This window comes from Amphiura filiformis, chromosome 6 (genome assembly GCF_039555335.1).
Source record: "Amphiura filiformis chromosome 6, Afil_fr2py, whole genome shotgun sequence".
Classification (NCBI taxonomy): domain Eukaryota; kingdom Metazoa; phylum Echinodermata; class Ophiuroidea; order Amphilepidida; family Amphiuridae; genus Amphiura; species Amphiura filiformis.
Genome location: NC_092633.1, coordinates 7,381,449 through 7,405,498, shown reverse-complemented (window position 1 = coordinate 7,405,498; position 24,050 = coordinate 7,381,449). Strand labels below are relative to the sequence as shown.

At 38.4% G+C, this 24,050-nt stretch overlaps 1 protein-coding gene across 1 annotated transcript; it reads left to right on the top strand.

The window, feature by feature from the left end:
- The first annotated feature begins 7,239 nt into the window (after positions 1–7,239).
- On the top strand, positions 7,240–16,219 carry LOC140154907 (uncharacterized). Its single transcript, XM_072177568.1, is given in 6 exon segments — positions 7,240–8,638; positions 8,641–9,503; positions 10,064–10,175; positions 11,460–11,744; positions 12,235–12,513; positions 14,487–16,219. Coding segments are annotated over 6 exon segments (2,937 nt in total). The 5' UTR covers positions 7,240–7,716; the 3' UTR covers positions 14,963–16,219.
- The last annotated feature ends 7,831 nt before the right edge of the window (positions 16,220–24,050 follow it).

The window sequence follows — 24,050 nt, the reverse complement described above, 5'->3', positions numbered from 1 at the left end:
AATGTTCGTTTTATGTTCTTCATATGTCCTGCTATTATCCGCCAAATGCGTTTCGTGTTAGGTGATCATGTTTGTTTAGTCCGTCGACAATACGTTTCAAGTTTTGTGCATGCACAAAACTTGAAACGGAGTGTCGAATACACATGTTCGGAAGTTGTCCGATGTGTGTTCGTACAGTTCTGTATATATACCCTGGGTTTGTTCGTTATTCTTTCGTTTATATACCGCAGGTGTTTGCAAGGTTTCGCAGGCGCTTGTGCCGGATGTAGGCCTATGGCGAACATGTGCATCAATCATGGGGTGGGGGATTTTCTGAAGGGTGTGTGACGCAATATCATATTTCACCCAGTACTTTAGTGACTGACAAGTAGAAAAAAGGGGAAAAGAAAAAAAAAAAGAAAAGAAAGTGAGAAAAATTGAAGAGAGAAGAGAAGAGAAAAAGTTAAATTGCACGTAATTTAGTAGGCCTATGCATGTAAGTAGTATTGAGCATGTTGAGGGAGGGCACTTTCTGAAGGGTAGAGGACGCAATATCAAATTCCTACCAGTTTTAGTGATTGACAAGAAAGAAAAAAGAAGAAAACATGGAAAAGGTTAAATTGTATGTTATTGAGTAGGCCCAGGATAGTATATAGTAAGCCTAAGTATAGGCCTGTGATTATTATAGGCAGTGCTTTAAATGTCGTTCCTTGGCCCAAAAGCCTGTGAAAATTACTGCCGGCCTGTCGATATAGGGCCCGTGACATTTTGTCACCAAAATCAGTATTTAAGACGGACTTAGGTCTATTACTGACTTTATTTTGAAAAATGGACAAGTCTTCCTTTTTGCTTCTGCTATGGACATCCACGTGTTATTTTTAAAACAATTGTTTATATTATACAATAATGGTGAAAACTTTTCAATGGCTTCAATTAGGCTTTCGTTTCACCAATTTGTGGCTGTTTCAAACTAAAATAGTACCCAATAATAGTGCTAAAATTGATCCAAAAATGACAAATGGCTTCAATTGGGCCCTCATTGTCCAAAGGTTTTCACCTCTATTGCCCCATGACGCTGGTTGCCCTGATATATCAGATTTGTAGCCCTTTTGTACTTATTAGCCAATATTTGACCATTTTCGTCAAAGTTTTCCCCTTAAAGTTGTCTTTCCCCACTTTGTTCACCCTCTGAAAAAGTGCTTGCTACGTCACTGCCTCTAAGGGGTCAAAACCCTCTCAAACACCCTCTCCTCCCCCACTTTTCTGATAGTGTGGACGTCCCTGTTGGTGCCACATGCCACGGATTCGCCGGTTATTTGTCGGACGTTGAACGATTGAATATAAAACGCCTGCAGGATTATTAGCGGCCACAACGCATAGAGAGACGAACGGGAATCGGATCCCAAAATCCGGACATTTGTCGGACGTTGACCCCCAAATCCGGTCATTTGTCGGACGTTGAACAATCGAATATAAGACGCCTGCAGGATTATTAGCGGCCACAACGCAAAGAGAAACGAACGGGAATCGGACCCCCATATCCGGTCATTTGTCGGACGTTGAACGATCGGATATAAGACGCCTGCAGGATTATTAGCGGCCACAACGCATAGAGAGACGAACGGGAATCGGACCCAAAATCCCACCGAATCTTCTGCCGGACTGGTGATTTTTCCACCGAATAAAATATTTTTGTATTCGGTGATGTACGTTAATCCAGTCCGTCGTAGTGTGACAGACCTATAACGTGTGACTTAGGCCGAAGTGGTCAGCGACTTTATGTAAATATATAATCGCTCAATATAAACCTGGCCGTGTTTTTGGTTTTGTTTTGTTTTTGTTTTTTGTTTTTAATGTGATTCAATAAAGAAGAATGTCAATAATATCACTTTATTCAAGAACACACTGTTTGTATTCTCTATCCACAGGAAGCCACAAAACACAATCAGAAAGATCCCCTGAGCTTGCAAGCGTAGACGTGTATATCTCTTTTAGTCTACAAGACGAAGGCTGGGTTTTGGAAAATCTTGTTCGCTTCCTCAGAGAAACACCACATTACCTGACGGTTTGCCGGAACCAATACGACGTCACAACGTATACTACTGATCCCCGGCGTCATATCCGTCGAAGACAACAGAACTCGAAACAAATCGCTTCGTGTAAAGTTTTCATCGCTGTGAATAGTCGACATTATATCGCGGATCAGACGGGAAGACTCAAGTTTGAACGTGAGGTAGCCAGGCGTTGTAACGTCCCAATCATAGTTGTCAATTTGAATTCTACCCAGCATGTTGCAGATTTGTTTGATACGGAGAGTATTTCGTTTTCAAAGAAAGAAACAAGTTCCCAAGGAGAGTGTTTAGATTTGCTGTTAAGTAATATCAATAGAATTGTTAGTTAGTTAGAAATCGTGAGATTTTCCCGATTTATCATGTTATGAAAAGGGTACATTTTATGAGGCAAATTGTTCAATTCCAGTTTCTCCCTCCATTGTTTTCAGAAACAAGAGAGGCCGAATATTTTGTTGTTGTTGTTGTTGTTGTTTTTGTTGTTTAATTTGGATGATTTCAGACAATAATGCTCTTGAACTAATTTTTCTCATTTTCATAATGAAAATGGAGTATTTGTGTATTATTTCAACCTTAAATCAACAAATTTATGTAAAATAAATCAATATACTCTCAAGTGAAGATTTCACATTTCAAAATAGTGGTATCCCATGAAAACTTAAGTCTAGAGCAGTAGAGCATGTCTGACATTGTCTGGGACAATTTGGATGACAAACTTTGACTGGTTTAATACTATGTGCAAGGTTTCAAACTATAAAATTTGTCTTTATAATAAAGATGTTATTAAAACTTAAGTTGTTTGTGTACGTATACGTCTATGGTATAATACTGTTATTTACTTCGCACTTTTGGTTTTCTTAAAATAAAATATTCGACCGACCGATTTTTTTTCTTCAAAAAGTGAGTCCAAAATACACTTTGTCCTTATGGTGATACTAAATATCTAAAAAAACTAAATAAATTCTGAAACCAAAATTTGCAAGGGTAATAATTATATAAAAGAAAAATTTAATCTTTAAATTCCACCTCTTGCAAGTTTATCTCCGATTTTGCAAACCTTGTGATTTCGTTTATATTTTAGTAGAGCTTGAAAAAGCCTATAGATGTGCAATAAACCATCTGTGCTATTGCTTAGGGGTCATGGGGTGGTGCAATAATTATGAGTACCCCCGGGTTTGTGAATTGTCAAAATGGTCTGCCAAAAATATTTGCCCCTTTCGACGTGCCAAAAATAATTTGCCCCTCCCCCCTTTTGACATGCCAAAAAATCTTTGCCCCCCCCCCCTCCTTACACATGCAAGATTTTGTTTTATTTAAACCCCAAATTATCTTATATAATGTGAGCGCAGCGAGCAGGATATTTTGCATATTTGAACGTGTTCCTAAATTGTCCTAAACATTGGGGCATAATATGGAAACGGTACCCAAAACATCTGTGCCAAAATTCGCGTGCCACCCCCCCTTCGACCTGCCCCAAAACGCATGCCCTCCCCTTTGACCTGCCAAAATATTTGCCCCCCCCTATATAATTTACAACCCGGGGACACATAATTATTGCACCACTCCTTAAAGATGTCATTTACGCCGGCAGGGTTACATCGTTGGTTGAATGATAGGGGACTGCTCTATAATCCGACGCTTCTATAATCCGAAGGTTCTTTAGTCCGAAGGTTCGCTAGTCCGAACATGTGTCCATAGCATTCGCTAGTCCGAATTTTAAAAGAGGTTCTCTAGTCCGAAATTTTTTTTAAAAGAGGTTCTTTATTCCGACGGTTCTTTATCTCGAAGGTTCTATAGTCCGAATTTTAAAAAAGGTTCCCTAATCCGAATATTAAAAGAGGTTCTTTAATCCGAATTTTAAAAACGGTTCTCTAGTCCGAATATGAAAATAGGCTCTATAGTCCGAATTTAAAAAAGGGTTCTATAGTCCGAAATTGCAAAAGGGTTCTATAGTCCGAAACGGATACCGTGTTCTTTAGTCCGAATCAGTAAAAAGGCTCTATAGTCCGATTTTTTTTATAACATTAACATTTACTACGCCCTCTAGCTAGATAATAGCAGAGTTTATGGTAAACGGGATGACGCTACTTTTGCCCCCCTTCCTCCCCCCGTCATCAAAAACAAATCCTGCGTTCGCGCCTGACATCCCCAACTTACTGTAAACAAAGATCCTAAAAATACGGTATTTGCTCCAAAAATGTTGACATATTTTTACACCATCAGAAACGAAAAGAAAAATACTGAATGGAACGAAAATATAAAGAAACCTGAAGAAGTACAAAAAAACAACAAAAAAACAGAACAAAAGAAGGGAAGACACAATGAAAGAAAATAAACGAAAGAAAATAAATGAAACAACTGAAATAAAGACTAAAAGGAAGTCCAAATGAAAGAACAATGAATACAAAGATAATGAACAAAATAATGAACATTAAGAAAGAACAAGGAGAAGAAAGAAAGAATAGGCTATAATAAAGATTGAACGAAAGAAATTTGAATATAGAACAAACAAAAATGAGAAAGGGATTTTAAGAAAGATCTAATGAAAAAAATATCGAACGAAATCAAGAATGAATAAATGAATGATGATTTGACACTGAAACAAATGATGAAAATAAAATTCGGACTATAGAACCTGTTTACCAATTCGGACTAAAGAACACGGTATCCGTTTCGGACTATAGAACCCTTTTGCAATTTCGGACTATATAACCTTTTTTTAAATTCGGACTATAGAGCCTAGTTCCATATTCGGACTATAGAACCCTTTTTTAAATTCGGACTATAGAGCATATTTTCATATTCGGACTAAAGAACCGTTTTCAAAATTCGGACTATAGAACCTTCGAAATAAAGAACCATCGGAATAAAGAACCTTCGTAATAAAGAACCGTCGGATTAAAGAACCTTCGGAATAAAGAACCGTCGGAATAAAGAACCGTCGGACTATAGAGCTTCCACCGAATGATAGTAGGCATCAAATGAGAATTTCAATCTTTAATAATTATGATATATAAATCAATGGGCTTCGGTAAAGGGGTTTGAAGCGTGAGGGCATATGCCACCAATCAGCAACCATATCTCGATCACCAGATAATTTTCCCATGCCACAGACAGGAATCAAAGCCCATTCTGAGCCGGAATTTTGAGAAGGTCATGTGCATTTTGTGTAGGATTCATTTTGTTTTGGATCATTCGGGTGAATCATACAAATAAAGAAACTATATAGTCATGCATGTGACCTTCTTTTATGTGTAAATTATTCATACTATTTACCAGTAGGTAGTAAGTAGGTCTACCTCGTTTACGTGGGAGACTATCCCATAATATAGACATATTATTTCCATCTTGCATTTTAAGTGCAATTCAAATGCGAAGAGAAATAACGGAAAAACCGCTTGCTGACGGTAGAGTCTAAGAAAACACACTTATATCATTGATGCCTGACTATGCTGTTTCACCAAAGGTGAATGTGGAATCAATTTGTAGCAGTTCAGTATACGTATAGTATGCTATCTAGTGCAGTGAAGATGCCATAAGCATGATGAGTATGGTAAGTAAGCAGATGTGCAGGAATAATAATCCAGATCCCCGCACTTTGTGTATTCGCGGGTCCTTTAATATGCTCGTCGGAAATATTGGCTGATTTCTATTGACGAAACGCAATTCGCGATCAACGGCGGCGGTACGAGGGGGCAGAGGGGCCCTCCCACTTTAATCAAACCCATGATAATGTGCTGTGTGACACATGTCTGGGTGAACATAAATAATCAATTATTTAGTGAAAACCTGTCTACGAATGGCTTCAACTTGGGCCTTCTTTTAACCCATTTGCGGATTTTTCAAACTAAATTGTGCATAATAATAGTGCCAAAATGGTCCGCCAACTATGGCTTCAATTGGGCTTTCAGTTTGCAAAGGTTTCTCAATTCTGAAGGGGGATATCCCACTCAGACATCCCCCTTTTCACTTTCAGAATCGTTCCGCATCGTTTCGAACACATAAATGGTAAACAAAATATGGATTGCTGGCAGCATTAAATGACACCTAAGATTATACGCCTAACATTGGACGCCCAAGATAAAATCGTGGACGTCTAAGATGCACCTTGGATTTCAAGATGCAATCTTGGACGCCCGGCTTGAACAACAACACAGTACCTTGTTGATTGCTAAAAATTGTTTAGATCAATTTAACTTATAATAACACACCAAAAGCATTGAATAACCGTCAAGTGCGGTGACCTTTGACCCATTTCTGTCCTTAGCCTCGTAACTGAACTTCGCAGATACAGCAAACTCTACATTTGTAAATGACATGTCCAGACAAATAATGACATACTTGTCAACGGGTTTGGGATATTTTTCATGACCCCTTTTTTTTTTTTAATTGATCCCTACCAAAAATTGCCAGAACTTTGAAGAGGGCAGCATAGGCCAAACTTGTTCAGTACCCTTCAGGCAAGTCTAACACACTTTCAAACTCTTACAATGATTTGGTAATGGAACATTGGCGCTGGTCCTCTACAAATTATGATCGAAGTCAGTTGTAGATGAATCGATTATTGCCGTAGAAATAGTGATGTAACAGGATTCAACTCAATTTTGACACCACTTTTTTTCAAATGTTTGTGTTTATTTGTTCCAGCATGTTCAATAATGTGTTGTGTTAGCCTGGTCAATGACGGGATTCACCAGAGACTGATGTTCCAGATTGTTTCGGACCCTCTCCACAAAATTCGTTTCTTAAACTCAAAGGACGGAGTAAAAAATGGAAGGCGTCAAATTTGTTAATAAAGCACCAACAAACAAAGTCAACGAGCTTTACCACGAAGCACGATCAGCGGGATGTGCGCCTGGAAACTATTGTAAAGTCCAGATTCTTGGAGATGAACGAGCTGGAAAAACTAGTCTATGGAAGAAACTAATGGGCAAAAAGTTCGACCCGCAAGAACCATCAACATTGGGAATTGACACCCAAATGTGCCGCGTAAAAGATGTCGATAAAAGCTGGCAGGAACGTGAATACGAAAAGGGTAGTGAAGTCGAAGATTGTGTAATTTGGAGATTTAAAATAAAAATAAAAACAAACAAGAGGCACCTGATTATATTTTGCATCTACTTTTTGGATTTAGTCTTCTTGTTCTTTTGATTGGTTTTCCAGATTTTATCTGTTTTGTAGGCTGGAGCAATTGTATGAAAATTGCCGTTTGTGTCGCCTTCGTCGCTCTCATTTGGACTAAAAACGTTCAATTGTATTTAACTGTTAAAAACGTTGCAGACGCCATTTTCACAGTCAATTTGATTGGCGGTATGGTATTAGACCATCATCCCATAGTTCCAAACTTTGCGCTCGGAGTCATCTCGTTCATTTTGACGATACAAAGAGGACTAGTAAGTGTTTGCCAAATAAGAATGGGACAGAGCGTCGTTTTCGGAATGACACTGTTATGTTATACCTCCGATAACAACACCAATAGGTTGTCCGAAATAGACTTCGAACATTGTGTATATTTCGCTTTGGGCTGTGCATTAGGCGCAGGAGTGTTCCGTATCTCGCAACTCGGATAGCTAAAGTTGACACATCGGTGTTTACGAGACGTTCGCTTGCTTTGGAAGATTTAGGAATTGTCACACTTCTTGTATTCTCCTTTACTTTGGTACTAACTATGTGCAATAATGACAAATTGATATTATTCATCATTGCGTTCGGCTCTGGTTTGGGTGACGAAGTTGGTAGAACTCTTGGGCAACGTTTTACAATATCCAAATATTTTATTTTTACGATCATGAAGAATCGCACGATTTGGTCTGTGCCTGCAATTATATATGGTTGGATTCTTGTCCAACTTTGCCATGACTCAATTCCACCTGCAAACAGTCAAGTTATTGTAAATATTGTCTTTGGTGTGTTGCCGTTAGCTCTTGCAGAATGGTATAGAAACCAATTAAACGAATATACATCGGCCGCTCTAAATGCTGCCCGCAAAACAGAGGAATCCACATCAGGAACCATGCCACTTAATCTCAGTCTCTGGGATTTTGCTGGGCAAGACCTCTATTATAATACTCACCATACATTCATGTCGGCTCATGCAGTTTACATCATAGTATTCGATCTTGTCAAGTTCCAAATAGACCGTTGTAGACAAACCAACAGAATTAATTTTTGGATGGATTCGGTAAGACAACATTCAAATTCCTCTATGTTCTTAGTTGGTACGCATAGAGACTGTGTTGACGATCGAACGTTGTCCGCAGCACAATATCACCTGAAAGATCTATTTCGGACATCCAATTTAGTATATAATAAACAGTTGTGCTTCTTTGCAGTTGACAACACCAAATCATCGGATCAAATGAATGATGACGTAAATATCTTGCGTGAGAAAATCCACGAAGAAGCGTTAAAAGTCAAACACTTATCTGAAGAATATCCGATAAAATGGCGAGAATTTAACGAATTCATCAATGATTCACGTTCAACGTCTGCAGCTCATATGCCCTTCATTACGGTATCAGAGCTTCTTCAAGTCGTCAACAAATACCATATCAAAGAAATGAAAGAGTTACTGAATATGCTAACATTTTTCACGATAACGGGGATGTAATATATGATTCAGTAGATTGTGTATTGCGACAATTCGTGATTTTGAATCCCCAGGTTATGATTGATATCATGCAAGCCCTGGTTGTTGTACCTGAATTTCCAGAAATGAAATTTCGCTCTGCCTGGCAACATTTTGATCGCACAGGGTTTTTAGAGCCTTCTCTTCTGGAACATATAATCTTATCTCGATTACCAGCGTCAAATGAAATCCAAGATGAACATCTAGAAGTTACTATTGGAATGTTACAAGCTAAGGATCTCATATGTAAGATAGAAGACTGTAAACAAAAGCAAACTCAAGACATGTATATAGTGCCATCAAAATTACCTAAAGGCCCGGACCTTTCGCAAATTACTATAACGTGGAACAAATGTTATTTTATCAGTTTTGGTACACTTCTTCCCGATGCCGTGTTCTTCAGATTGATTTGTCGATGTGTATCATATTCCGATATAGTGTCTTGTGGGCCGGATCAGTGTATGATTTTCAAAGAAGGTGGACTCTTTACTCTGGGTCAAAATTTCCTATTCATGCTAAGAAAACGGTACCCATGCAAGGAGCAGTGTGTTATTGAAGTATCTGTGAAAGCGGTCCACGCCGGCTGTTGTTTGGAAGTCCTGAAGTATTTGTGCCGAATTTTAGAAACATTGCGTTGTCGAGATTTCCGAAATCTTCGATTTGAGGCAGGACCCATATGTTGCTATGACGCACCTCATCAAGATTGTGAAGGGTCGGAAATGTTACACATTCTGGACTTAGTCTCAGAAATGGAAAGCCAAGAACCAATAACTTCTGTACTCAGACAGTGTAATGGAAGGCCTGTGCATATCGACCTTGAAACCGTGGTATGTATTTTGATTGCCCATGCAAAATATCATAATTGAAAGTTTGGCAACTTCTTGGAGTAAGCTCTTCATAGGATTGTTGTTGGTGGGCCGGGATGTGTGTGGGGGTGGAGGGTGGGGGTGTGTGTGGAGGGTGTGCACGTGTGGGGTGGTGGGTATGTGGGGTACGTAGTGGTGTATGTGTATCAAGCTGTTTGAATGCTGAAGAATACAGGTATAACGTAGCCCTACGTCAGATACTTTAAAAAGAAAAGTTACGATGTTCCTTGTGCATGTGCGCACGGCGGGACTCTGTGACCAAGGCGATATATCGAACGTTCGTTCATCCGGTATGGTCTTGAGTCCCGCCATAGGGCGTAAGGCCCAAGGATATCGCCATCTCTCAAATAAGTTTAGGTAGATTAAGATCTGCCAATTACGAATATAGTGCAAGGATATAATGAAAGTGAGATGGGAGCAAAAACAGAGCAAGGTGAGCTGGGCCAAAGATTATACTAGCTGGTCTATAATGGTTCGAAAAGCTGACTGATTTTTTTTATTTTGACCATCTTATCATGCAGGATACACCATTTAGCTTAGATGAAAGTAGCGACGAGGATCTCCATGGAGACGTTCATGAACACAGAAACGTGATGGTTTCCGGAAATCGCTCTCATATCGCTCGACACAAAGGTACGATTAACCTAAGATTGAAAATTAATGTAATAGACATGGACGGGTACAATAGAGGTTATCCATGTTCTATAAGCTGCATATCCTATCAGCGACTGCTATACCTTGTTTAGGACATTCTAAAGAAGTACCTGCATGTGCAACCATGACTGTTTCAAAATAGCCCGCCAAAGTCATGCAGGTAACTCCGAGGTCGTGCATTGAATTAGTTTGAATGAGGAATACTACGGGAACCAGTGCCTTTTGTTAGAACTCACACATGATTGAAGTGGATAACCTCTATTGTATAAGAATCAGTCAATATTTTTTTCTCCGTTATGGTAAAAATATTCCGACCGCAACGATAAAACGTCAGGAGGATGAGCAAAGCTCCGATTTGGGTAGACTATCGCAGAGGAGACCCGAAACCGGGACCCGAAAACACTATTTAGCACAACGTAAAACATTTTTGACTTTACAACTGGAAGAGATTGATGTCCCAATTTCGGCAATTCAATGTACCACTTTGCTGCTGGAATAGATCTTTGCTTTCATGATGGATTATGAATCCATAGGTATGATTTATTTAGACTGAATAACTTGCGTCATCCTGATCAGCGATTATGATTGTCAGTTTTCGTGGGTTTGGTGCACAAGACGTAGTGCACTATTTTGCTGCACTAAGGAGTATCTTATACTTACTGGCTCGAAATTCCACGAAGGAATGGCCCTCAGCGTGTTGTCAAATATTAAAATGAGAAATAAGTACAGAATATAATAAAACTAGTTAACACTCTTCAGAAGACTCGGGTCAATATTGATTTACTCTGTCACTCGTCTTTTGGTCTTAAATGGACATATCTTGAAATGCCAATAAGGTGACCACAAGACCCGGGTCAATATTCGTATATGTGGGCTTCCTTCAAATTAAATATCTCACAGTACAAACTAAACAAGGTATGACCCTCCGGTGGTGTTAAATGATAAAAAAGGAATAAACAATGTTTATCCTACCCGGAGGTGACACTCCTTAAAAAAGATCCATTATGTTCTAAACTATAGAGAATAAAATTACATTAATTTTAAGTTAATTCATTTAAATTGCATTAAAGCCCCTCATAAGAGCCCGTACATTGGGATACTGCCGAAGCGCCATGGTCCCAGGCCATGCACGGCGCAGCTATAGTGCGATTATCGTTCATTACAAGAAACTCTTGTATTGATTGGTTACAGAATGTCACGACAGATTCATCCCAACTATTAGCAGTTGACATAACAGTCTCTTATTTCTGTTCGATTACACAGTGAAGGCTACTGACTCTGATTTCCTAGATGCAATACAGATCCTTGGACATGACGAGTTGAAGAAGTTGTTTTACGCACTAGGCATGAAACAAAGAGATATAGAAATGGTTGATAAGTGCAACGCAACTCGCAATGAAGATCTTTTAGCGATAGATATCCTTCAGAAGTGGCAGAAAGCAGATAGTTCAAAGGCAACACGACAAGCTGTACTTGATGCACTGAGATATTGCGAAAATATTGAATCTGAAGAGATATTGACTTGTAAATGGAGTAACAAACTACAAGGTAATATAGAAGAACAAATTAGTTGCATTCTGAGCAATCTTACTCCGATTATTTTCCCTCCAAAAACTTATTTGCAAATTTTAGTTTATACGTGCGTTCATGTTAGGACTTTAGGAGAGCGGGAGAGAGAAAAGGAGGGAGAGAGGGAGAATAAATAAACAGTCAGTGGATATTTATATCAAATATTTATTGTTAGTTCGCAAGTGGCATTTTGCACGGTAGTCCGGTGCGCAGAAAGTCTTTAGTAGTACCTGGTACGTGTAGATGTAGGTTGGGGTTGGGAGGGGCGTGTGTTAGGAGTTTGTGGTTTGGAAGGGGTGGGTGTAGAGTAAAAGAGAGAGGATATCAGAATATAAATATACTTATACTAACTGTTTATTGTCAGCTTTGTACGATGACTAGGTAAGTCTACATTAACTTTGTCCTCATACTTGGATTAGGTCTATAAGTAAAAATAGTATTTGCACTATTTTTGTAATTTATTTTTTAGATACACTCTCAGGATCGGATTTTTTCGACGTCGTAGAAATGCTTCGACCGTACGATTTAATCAAGTTGTTAAATGCACTGCATGTCGACCAAAACGAGATTCGGAAATTTAGTAAAGACATACTTGGCAATGGAGTCGAACTACGAGCAATAGAAGTGTTTCAGAGATGGAGGAAAACAAAAGGTCCGAAAGCGACTCGGCAAGCCATACTAACTGGGTTGAGAAGATGTAACAACGCTGAAGCCGAAGAAGAACTGTTGGATTTATGGAATAAGAAAGGTAAAGGAATATCCATCGCAACCTATTACGTAATCGTCGTGGGGTTTTGCATACTGGCGAATACCAGATTGATTTCTATAAATCTATAGACGAATCCAAATCCACACATTCCTACACCTGACTAGCAGCCTTTAGTTGGGTAGCCGTCGGCTACAATGCACCCAAAATGTGAAATGATTCGGCCTTGGCGGAAATTTTAAACTGCATTCCATCACCCGTTTTACACCTTCCGCGAAAACACAGGTAGACAAAAGACTGATTAAAGTTTACAAGCTTCTACATGGTCTATTCCAACGCACTGAAGAGTCTATTGTTCTATTGTGTCCGATTTGAGCGCTGACATATTGGAAAATGTTGCCAATCAATATTAATGAAGTCGTGCGATCGACACCTACAACTGTTCAATTGGGCCACTTTATTGTTAGGTGCTTTTATTCATACATTGGGCGTATCGAGCTGTATCGGTTGGTCCGCAATTATATTTAATATAGTATTATAGGCCTACAAGTATGATTTGCTTTGCTTTATTGATTGATTCAGAAATAGTATGGCTATATGCTTCTCGAGTTATCAGCAAATATATCACATTTGAGGTCCAGGGTAGACTCCTATATACGCGATGCTCATGTAAAATACTATGGTAGGCCTATACATAATAAAACACGATGTGGACCGCGGCTAATGGCCTTAAAAATACTACAGTAGGAGTTATATCATAATTACTTCAAATCCTTATATGTAGACCTATTGGCAAACAATGTAGACAACTTACTTGTGTAGATTCTTATATCCGCCACATAGAGCGCACACTTTGCCTATGCTGCTGAACTGTCCGTAGCGAAATGGTAGAGCAAAGCGTGTTCACTGAGTATAATCAAATGAGCGCCCAAACCACCCTTGGGATGGACTAGTACAAAAGGTACCTCTCGTTCGTATAGGCGTTTTTACGTGACTTTCGTTTCATCACTTTTGACAGTAGCCTGCCTATTATAGCGTTAATACGCTGGTCAGGTCAGTTACCGATTTAATGGCGGAAGCCCTTTGTCTCGAACAAAAGGTACCTCTCGATGAATAGCGTGTCGGGAACTCCAATTGGCACAAAGGAACAATAAGCGTTACATAATCTATTTCCTCTCCTTCCTATATAAACTCCTTGGTCTATTCGCTGTTGAAGTGACATAATAATCGGATTAACTACACGCGGTATCTATGCATTGATGTACTTGCGAACAAAAGGACTATGTATGAATAGATGCGACGGGATTACCTGCGGAATTATCTCCATTATAAATATTATTAGCTATTATTCTATTAACTCTCCTCGTCCTTGCATCTTCTCTAGGTGTTAGGCGGCTTTAATTTGCACAATTGGACGCCCAAAACACCAGGTTGGTGCTAGCGGCTACCCAAAGATGTCCGACCAAATCCTGACCATGACTTGGCTCGTTGGATTCGTCTATAGTGATCTGTCCATTTTGTCGCCCTCTATAGTTATTACAAAGGGGTTATTTCTGGCCAAAGCGAAGGCATGCATTTATTTATGCTTATTCTAGTCAGTTCAATCGGTAAGGTGCTAGATTCTGTCGGTGCGTGACGGTACAAGTTCGAGCCCCCGCAGTGTCATATTTCTGTTTTCCAGGAGAAATTGTGCAAGCTTAAAATTCCCATGGGCAATGAAATTAGGCTAATTGTCCCAGTCTACCCGTACGAAACTCGGGAAGCTACTATGAAATTATATGCATAGAATGATTAGAGTTCTGCGCCTGTATAGAAGCTTATAGAGCTGCGTACCTGAATGTTGTATTTAAATGGTTTATAACGTGTGACTTTATGTAAATATATAATCGCTCTATATAAACCTGGTCGTGTTTTTTGTTTTGTTTTGTTTTTAGTTTTTAATGTGATTCAATAAAGAAGAATGTCAATAATATCACTTTATTCAAGAACACACTGTTTGTATTCTCTATCCACAGGAAGCCACAAAACACAATCAGAAAGATCCCCTGAGCTTGCAAGCGTAGACGTGTATATCTCTTTTAGTCTACAAGACGAAGGCTGGGTTTTGGAAAATCTTGTTCGCTTCCTCAGAGAAACACCACATTACCTGACGGTTTGCCGGAACCAATACGACGTCACAACGTATACTACTGATCCCCGGTGTCATATCCGTCGAAGACAACAGAACTCACAACGAATCGCTTCGTGTAAAGTTTTTATCGCTGTGAATAGCCGACATTATATCGCGGATCAGACGGGAAGACTCAAGTTTGAACGTGAGGTAGCCAGGCGTTGTAACGTCCCAATCATAGTTGTCAATTTGAATTCTACCCAGCCTGTTGCAGATTTGTTTGATACGGAGAGTATTTCGTTTTCAAAGAAAGAAACAAGTTCCCAAGGAGAGTGTTTAGATTTGCTGTTAAGTAATATCAATAGAATTGTTAGTTACTAACTAAAGAAATCGTGAGATTTTCCCGATTTATCATGTTATGAAAAGGGTACATTTTATGAGGCAAATTGTTCAATTCCAGTTTCTCCCTCCATTGTTTTCAGAAACAAGAGAGGCCGAATATTTTGTTGTTGTTGTTGTTGTTGTTTTTGTTGTTTAATTTGGATGATTTCAGACAATAATGCTCTTGAACTAATTTTTCTCATTTTCATAATGAAAATGGAGTATTTGTGTATTATTTCAACCTTAAATCAACAAATTTATGTAAAATAAATCAATATACTCTCAGGTGAAGATTTCACATTTCAAAATAGTGGTATCCCATGAAAACTTAAGTCTAGAGCATGTCTGACATTGTCTGGGACAATTTGGATGACAAACTTTGACTGGTTTAATACTATGTGCAAGGTTTCAAACTATAAAATTAGAGTCACGCGGTAGCCGTGACCAGCAAGTTTTTTAAAAAAAGACTGTTAAAGAAGACTAATAAGATGCTCCCGCGAGACTATATTTACACCTAACATTAAAACACTTGACTTCTATTGTTCTATGATATTTTTCGCTGGGTACAAAGTGTATCTAAAACCATGTTTAATGTTATTTAGAGTCCCAAATGTAATATCTTGACAACTCATTAATTCAAAAAGGGACACCAATCCTACAGTCAACCATTGTTTAATAATAAACAAACACTTTTGCTTCATTTCACCCGGTATTTCATAGCGAAAATTAGTGGAAAATAATGCTGATCCAGAATTTTTGGACAAGGCTACAGCACTAGCGGGCAATCACCTACACACTACTTTTTCAGATTTACTTCCAATTATACCCTAGCATTTTCTGAGATACCCTACATAAAAATTCTGAGCCCCATTCGCCAAAAAAATCAAGTTTTTCACAATTCTTTTGTTCTTTCCGGACGATGCACCCATTCATATAATAAATAATGTACTTCGACACAGCAATTTATATCAGAGTCCCGTAGCTCAATGGTTTCGGCGTTCGACTCCGGATCCGGGGATCCGAGTTCGAAACGCGATGACCAACTGGTTTTTTTTCAATATTGTATTAAACAATAATTTTATTGTCATTAATCAAGGATAACACAATTTTAATCATCCAGTGCTATTGTGATATTATTTTTTTTTATCAAAGCAAGATGTTTGATTATCAGGTTTATTATTTATTATATTAAGGGCCTATTTAAAAAAAAAACCTATTATATTAAGGGCCTATTTAAAAAAAAACCTATAGTGCAGCCGCTAGCAGAACAAAATATAATAATAAAAGAAATCTCTTTATTACTTTCTTTGTTTATTTAAATCTGAACAACACAACAATCTGAATAACACAAGAAACTAGATCAGGTTACCAATATTTTCTCATTTAAATAAAGTTCTGTCCTACCACGGGGCAATTCGCATGACAATAAAACATGTAATATGTATGAATGGTTGTTGAATCGATCTAGAGACCTGTCCCTCTGTCATCTTCAGCTATCGTAGAACTGTATTCCTACATGACTGTCATTTCAATTGTTATACCGTTCCGGTTGGTTTGTTGCATACAGGTGTGAAAAATTGTTCCACTAATATGGAAGGCCAGCAGGGACAAAAACGTATCCAAAAAGAGACAACCAAATATGGAAGGCCATTAAAGTCATACGTAAAGACAAATAATTAGCAAAGCGGCAAAAATACACAAAGGCCTATTGAAAGGAGGGACTGTCCCCACCACAGACACACAGAACAACTTGGCACAGCCTATAGGAATGTGCAACAAGATTTTCCACAGGGCTGCAAAGAACCACAAGCCGCGAAATTTTGATAGCCAACAAGCTTAAGCTATTTAATTAACCCTCGATAGAGAGCAGGGCTTGAAGAATGAAGGAAATTAAAATCACAAACCGCGAAAGACCGCCAACAACCGCCGCTCAATAGGGATGTCAAACTAGATTGCCCCACATGGTTACAAAGAACCACAAACCGCGAATTTTGGATATCCACCTAAATTGCCCCACGGGGCTACAAAGAAGTATGGTTATCCAACAAGCTTAAGCTATAAAGTACCCCCCACCCCCTAGAGACTGCAGGACTTGAAGAATGAGGGAAATTAAAATCACAAATCGCGAAAGACCGCCAACAACCGCGGCTCAATAGGGATGTCAAACTATATTGCCCCGCAGGGCTACAAAGAACCACAAACCGCGAAATATGGATATCCAACCAGTTTAAAAGACAAATTAGCCACCGATAGAGGCCAGGGCCTGAACAAGTAGAGAAATTAAAACCACAAACCGCGAAAGAACGCCAAAAACCGCCGCTCACTAGGGATATCCAACTAGATTGGCCCGCAGGGCTACAAAGAACCACAAATCGCGAAATTTGGATATCCAACAAATTAAAACCACAAACTGCGAAAGACAACCAACAACCGCCGCTCAATAGAGACATCCAGCTATATTGCTCCGCAGGGCTTCAAAAACCACACATTGAGAAGTATAGTTATCCAACAAGCTTAAACTATAAATTAACCCCGATAGAGGGTAGGGCATAAAGAATGAGGGAAATCAAAACCACAAACCGCGAAAGACCGCCAACAACCGCCGCTTAATAGAGATATCCAACTAAATCTATAAATCTAAATAACTATCAACTGCGAAATTTGGATATCCAAATAGATTGCCCTGCAGGGCTACAAAGAACCACACACCGCGAAGTATAGTTATCCAACAAGCTTCTTAAACTATAAATTAACCCCCGATTGAGGGTAGGGCATGAAGAATGAGGGAAATTAAAACTACAAACCGCGAAAGACCGCCAACAACCGCCGCTTAATAGGGAAATCCAACTAGATTGCCCCGCAGGGCTACAAAGAACTCTCAACCGCGAAATTTGGATATCCAACTAGATTGCCCCGCAGGGCTACAAAAACCACAATCATTAAAACATAATTATCTTGCTAAGTCGTGGCACTTAGACGCTTCCGTAGTATAAGCCTTGCTACAAAGTTTCAATTTGAAGTAAATCGGACTGACTCTGTGTCTCGCTGGCATCGTCAACATTGGGTATGTGTTGTTCATATTTACATTTTCTTAGGTGCCTTGAATAATTAAAGTATATTAAAATGTATATGTATCCCTATTAACATTACATAGTTTTTATCGCTGTGATTAGCCGACATTATATCGCGGATCAGACGGGAAGACTCAAGTTTGAACGTGAGGTAGCCAGGCGTTGTAACGTCCCAATCATAGTTGTCAATTTGAATTCTACCCAGCATGTTGCAGATTTGTTTGATACGGAGAGTATTTCGTTTTCAAAGAAAGAAACAAGTTCCCAAGGAGAGTGTTTAGATTTGCTGTTAAGTAATATCAATAGAATTGTTAGTTACTAACTAAAGAAATCGTGAGATTTTCCCGATTTATCATGTTATGAAAAGGGTACATTTTATGAGGCAAATTGTTCAATTCAGTTTCTCCTCCATTGTTTTCAGAAACAAGAGAGGCCGAATATTTTGTTGTTGTTGTTGTTGTTTTTTGTTGTTTAATTTGGATGATTTCAGACAATAATGCTCTTGAACTAATTTTTCTCATTTTCATAATGAAAATGGAGTATTTGTGTATTATTTCAACCTTAAATCAACAAATTTATGTAAAATAAATCAATATACTCTCAGGTGAAGATTTCACATTTCAAAATAGTGGTATCCCATGAAAACTTAAGTCTAGAGCATGTCTGACATTGTCTGGGACAATTTGGATGACAAACTTTGACTGGTTTAATACTATGTGCAAGGTTTCAAACTATAAAATTAGAGTCACGCGGTAGCCGTGACCAGCAAGTTTTAAAAAAAAAGACTGTTAAAGAAGACTAATAAGATGCTCCCGCGAGACTATATTTACACCTAACATTAAAACACTTGACTTCTATTGTTCTATGATATTTTTCGCTGGGTACAAAGTGTATCTAAAACCATGTTTAATGTTATTTAGAGTCCCAAATGTAATATCTTGACAACTCATTAATTCAAAAGGGACACCAATCCTACAGTCAACCATTGTTTAATAATAAACAAACACTTTTGCTTCATTTCACCCGGTATTTCATAGCGAAAATTAGTGGAAAATAATGCTGATCCAGAATTTTTGGACAAGGCTACAGCACTAGCGGGCAATCACCTACACACTACTTTTTCAGATTTACTTCCAATTATACCCTAGCATTTTCTGAGATACCCTACATAAAAATTCTGAGCCCCATTCGCCAAAAAATCAAGTTTTTCACAATTCTTTTGTTCTTTCCGGACGATGCACCCATTCATATAATAAATAATGTACTTCGACACAGCAATTTATATCAGAGTCCCGTAGCTCAATGGTTTCGGCGTTCGACTCCGGATCCGGGGATCCGAGTTCGAAACCCGATGACCAACTTTTTTTTTTCAATATTGTATTAAACAATAATTTTATTGTCATTAATCAAGGATAACACAATTTTAATCATCCAGTGCTATTGTGATATTGTTTTTTTTTATCAAAGCAAGATGTTTGATTATCAGGTTTATTATTTATTATATTAAGGGCCTATTTAAAGAAAAAAACCTATAGTGCAGCCGCTAGCAGAACAAAATATAATAATAAAAGAAATCTCTTTATTACTTTCTTTGTTTATTTAAATCTGAATAACACAACAATCTGAATAACACAAGAAACTAGATCAGGTTACCAATATTTTCTCATTTAAATAAAGTTCTGCCCTACCACGGGGCAATTCGCATGACAATAAAACATGTAATATGTATGAATGGTTGTTGAATCGATCTAGAGACCTGTCATCTTCAGCTATCGTAGAACTGTATTCCTACATGACTGTCATTTCAATTGTTATACCGTTCCGGTTGGTTTGTTGCATACACTCTATAGGTGTGAAAAATTGTTCCACTAATATGGAAGGCCAGCAGGGACAAAAACGTATCCAAAAAGAGACAACCAAATATGGAAGGCCATTAAAGTCATACGTAAAGACAAATCTACCAAAAAAACGTTGACAACGTAAAGAAAGCAGCAAGTTTAAAAAGCCCCCACCTCGGCTCACTTTTTGAAACTTGGTCCCATTTGTAAAAGATACTGATTTAAACTTTGTCATAATTATCAACTTAAAACATTTCCAGAAGAGTTATGTATCTTTAATGTGCCGATGCGATATTAAGTTGTTAGCATTCTGGAACGATCAGAAAGGTTATTATGTTGTTCATGGCCAATATCCTATATATGTTTTGTTTTATAATAAGTAGGCATGTTAATGGCAATGATGCTATTGTTTAAACGTTAAAAACACCGATTTGCTGTTGATATTCAAAATGGGACCAAGTTTCAAAAAGTGAGCCGAGGTGGGGCTTTTTAAACTTGCTGCTTTCTTTACGTTGTCAACGTTTTTTGGTAGATTTTATTTCTTTTTATGAATGTAGCCAAGCAGCTCTAAGCTTGGAAAGTCATCGGGTTACGAAGTACTCCATAAAACGAATAAAATGAAAAATAGATGTTTGAAATCATGTTATCCTTGATTTATGACAGTAAATAATTTAATAAAACTTTATCAGCCGTTTATTTTTCAAACTTGCTGGTCACAGCTACCGCGTGACTGTAATGTTAATAGGGAAACATATACATTTTAATAAACTTTATTCAAGGCAACTAAGAAAATGTAAATATGAACAACACATACCCAATGTTGACGATGCCAGCGAGACACAGAGTCAGTGCGATTTACTTCAAATTGAAGCTGAGAAATGCGTGTATATGTAGCAAGGCTTATACTACGGAAGCGTCTAAGTGCCACGACTTAGCAAGATAATTATGTTTTACTGATTGTAGTTTTTGTAGCCCTGCGGGGCAATCTAGTTGGATATCCAAAATTCGCGGTTGATAGTTCTTTGTAGCCCTGCGGGGCAATCTAGTTGGATTTCCCTATTAAGCGGCGGTTGTTGGCGGTCTTTCGCGGTTTGTAGTTTTAATTTCCCTCATTCTTCATGTCAACCATGATTGTGGTTTTTAGCCCTGCGGGGCAATCTAGTTGGATATCCAAATTTCGCGGTTGATAGTTCTTTGTAGCCCTGCGGGGCAATCTAGTTGGATTTCCCTATTAAGCGGCGGTTGTTGGCGGTCTTTCGCGGTTTGTAGTTTTAATTTCCCTCATTCTTCAAGCCCTGCTCTCTATCGGGGTTCCGTGTGTCTGTGGTGAGGACAGTCCCTCCTTTTAATATGCATTTGGGTATTTTTGCCGCTTTGCTAATTTGCCTTTACGTAACTATGACTTTAGTGGCCTTCCATATTTGGTTGTATCTTTTTGGATACGTTTTTGTCCCTGCTGGCCTTCCATACTATAATAATTTTTCACACCTAAAGAGTGTATGCAATAAACCAACCGGAACGGTATAACAATTGAAATGACAGTCATGTTGGAATACAGTTCTACGATAGCTGAAGATGACAAAGGGACAGGTCTCTAGATCGATTCAACAACCATTCATACATATCACATGTTTTATTGTCCTATTATCATGCGAATCGCCCCGTGGTAGGACAGAACTAAAAATGAGAAACATATTGGTAACATCTTGCTTTGATAAAAAAAAATAATATCATAATAGCACTGGATGATTAAAATTGTGTTATCCTTGATTAATGACAATAAAATAATTGTTTAATAAAATATTGAAAAAATAAGTTGGTCATCGGATTTCGAACTCGAGTCCCCGGATTAGGAGTTCAATGCCTTAACCATTACACCACGAGACTCGGCTGCGAAATAGCGTGTCGATGTACAATATTTATTATATGAATTGAAGTGTCGTCCGAAAAGAACAAAAGAATTGTGAAAAACTTGATTTTTTGGCGAATGGGATTCGGAATTTGTATGTACGGTATTTCAGAAATTGCTAGGGTATAATTGGAAGTGAATCTGAAAAAGTAGTGTGAAGGTGATAACCAGGTAGACCTGTAGCAGTGTCCAAAAATTCTGGATCAGTATGATTTGCAACTAATTTTCGCTATAAAATACCGCGTGAAATGGAAGCAAAAATATTTGTTTATTACGAACAATGATTGACTGTAGGATTGGTGGCCCTTTTTGAATTAATGAATTGTCAAGATATTACACCTGGGACTGTAAATAACATTTAGCATGGTTTTAGATACATTTTGTACCCTGCGAAAAATAACATCGAACAATAGAAGTCAAGTGTTTTAATGTTAGCTGTAAATATAGTCTCGCGGGAGCATCTGTTATTAGTCTTCTTTATCAGTCTTTTTTTTTTAAAAACTTTAAAAACATGGTTACAAAGAACCACAAACCGCGAATTTTGGATATCCACCTAAATTGCCCCACGGGGCTACAAAGAAGTATGGTTATCCAACAAGCTTAAGCTATAAATTACCCCCCACCCCCTAGAGACTGCAGGACTTGAAGAATGAGGGAAATTAAAATCACAAATCGCGAAAGACCGCCAACAACCGCGGCTCAATAGGGATGTCAAACTATATTGCCCCGCAAGGCTACAAAGAACCACAAACCGCGAAATATGGATATCCAACCAGTTTAAAAGACAAATTAGCCACCGATAGAGGCCAGGGCCTGAACAAGTAGAGAAATTAAAACCACAAACCGCGAAAGAACGCCAAAAACCGCCGCTCACTAGGGATATCCAACTAGATTGGCCCGCAGGGCTACAAAGAACCACAAATCGCGAAATTTGGATATCCAACAAATTAAAACCACAAACTGCGAAAGTCAACCAACAACCGCCGCTCAATAGAGACATCCAGCTATATTGCTCCGCAGGGCTTCAAAAACCACACATTGAGAAGTATAGTTATCCAACAAGCTTAAACTATAAATTAACCCCCGATAGAGGGTAGGGCATAAAGAATGAGGGAAATCAAAACCACAAACCGCGAAAGACCGCCAACAACCGCCGCTTAATAGGGAAATCCAACTAAATCTATAAATCTAAATAACTATCAACCGCGAAATTTGGATATCCAAATAGATTGCCCCGCAGGGCTACAAAGAACCACACACCGCGAAGTATAGTTATCCAACAAGCTTCTTAAACTATAAATTAACCCCGATTGAGGGTAGGGCATGAAGAATGAGGGAAATGAAAACTACAAACCGCGAAAGACCGCCAACAACCGCCGCTTAATAGGGAAATCCAACTAGATAGAGGGTAGGGCATAAAGAATGAGGGAAATCAAAACCACAAACCGCGAAAGACCGCCAACAACCGCCGCTTAATAGGGAAATCCAACTAAATCTATAAATCTAAAGAACTCTCAACCGCGAAATTTGGATATCCAACTAGATTGCCCCGCAGGGCTACAAAAACCACAATCATTAAAACATAATTATCTTGCTACGTCGTGGCACTTAGACGCTTCCGTAGTATAAGCCTTGCTACAAAGTTTCAATTTGAAGTAAATCGGACTGACTCTGTGTCTCGCTGGCATCGTCAACATTGGGTATGTGTTGTTCATATTTACATTTTCTTAGGTGCCTTGAATAATTAAAGTATATTAAAATGTATATGTATCCCTATTAACATTACAGTCACACGGTAGCAGTTTTCAAAATAAACGGCTGATAAAGTTGTATTAAATTATTTACTGTCATAAACCAAGGATAACATAATTTCAAACATCTATTTTTCGTTTCATTCGTTTTATGGAGTACTTCGTAACCCGATGACTTTCCAAGCTTAGAGCTGCTTGGCTACATTCATAAAAAGAAAGAAAATCCACCAAAAAAACGTTGACAACGTAAAGAAAGCAGCAAGTTTAAAAACCCCCACCTCGGCTCACTTTTTGAAACTTGGTCCCATTTTGAATATCAACAGCAAATCGGTGTTTTTAACGTTTAAACAATAGCATCATTGCCATTAACACGCCTACTTGTTATTCGTTTAATTCAATCATTGGTCATGAACTTAATAATTATTATAAAACAAAACATATATAAGATATTGGCCAAGAACAACATAATAACCTTTCTGATCGTTCCAGAATGCTAACAACTTAATATCGCATCGGCAC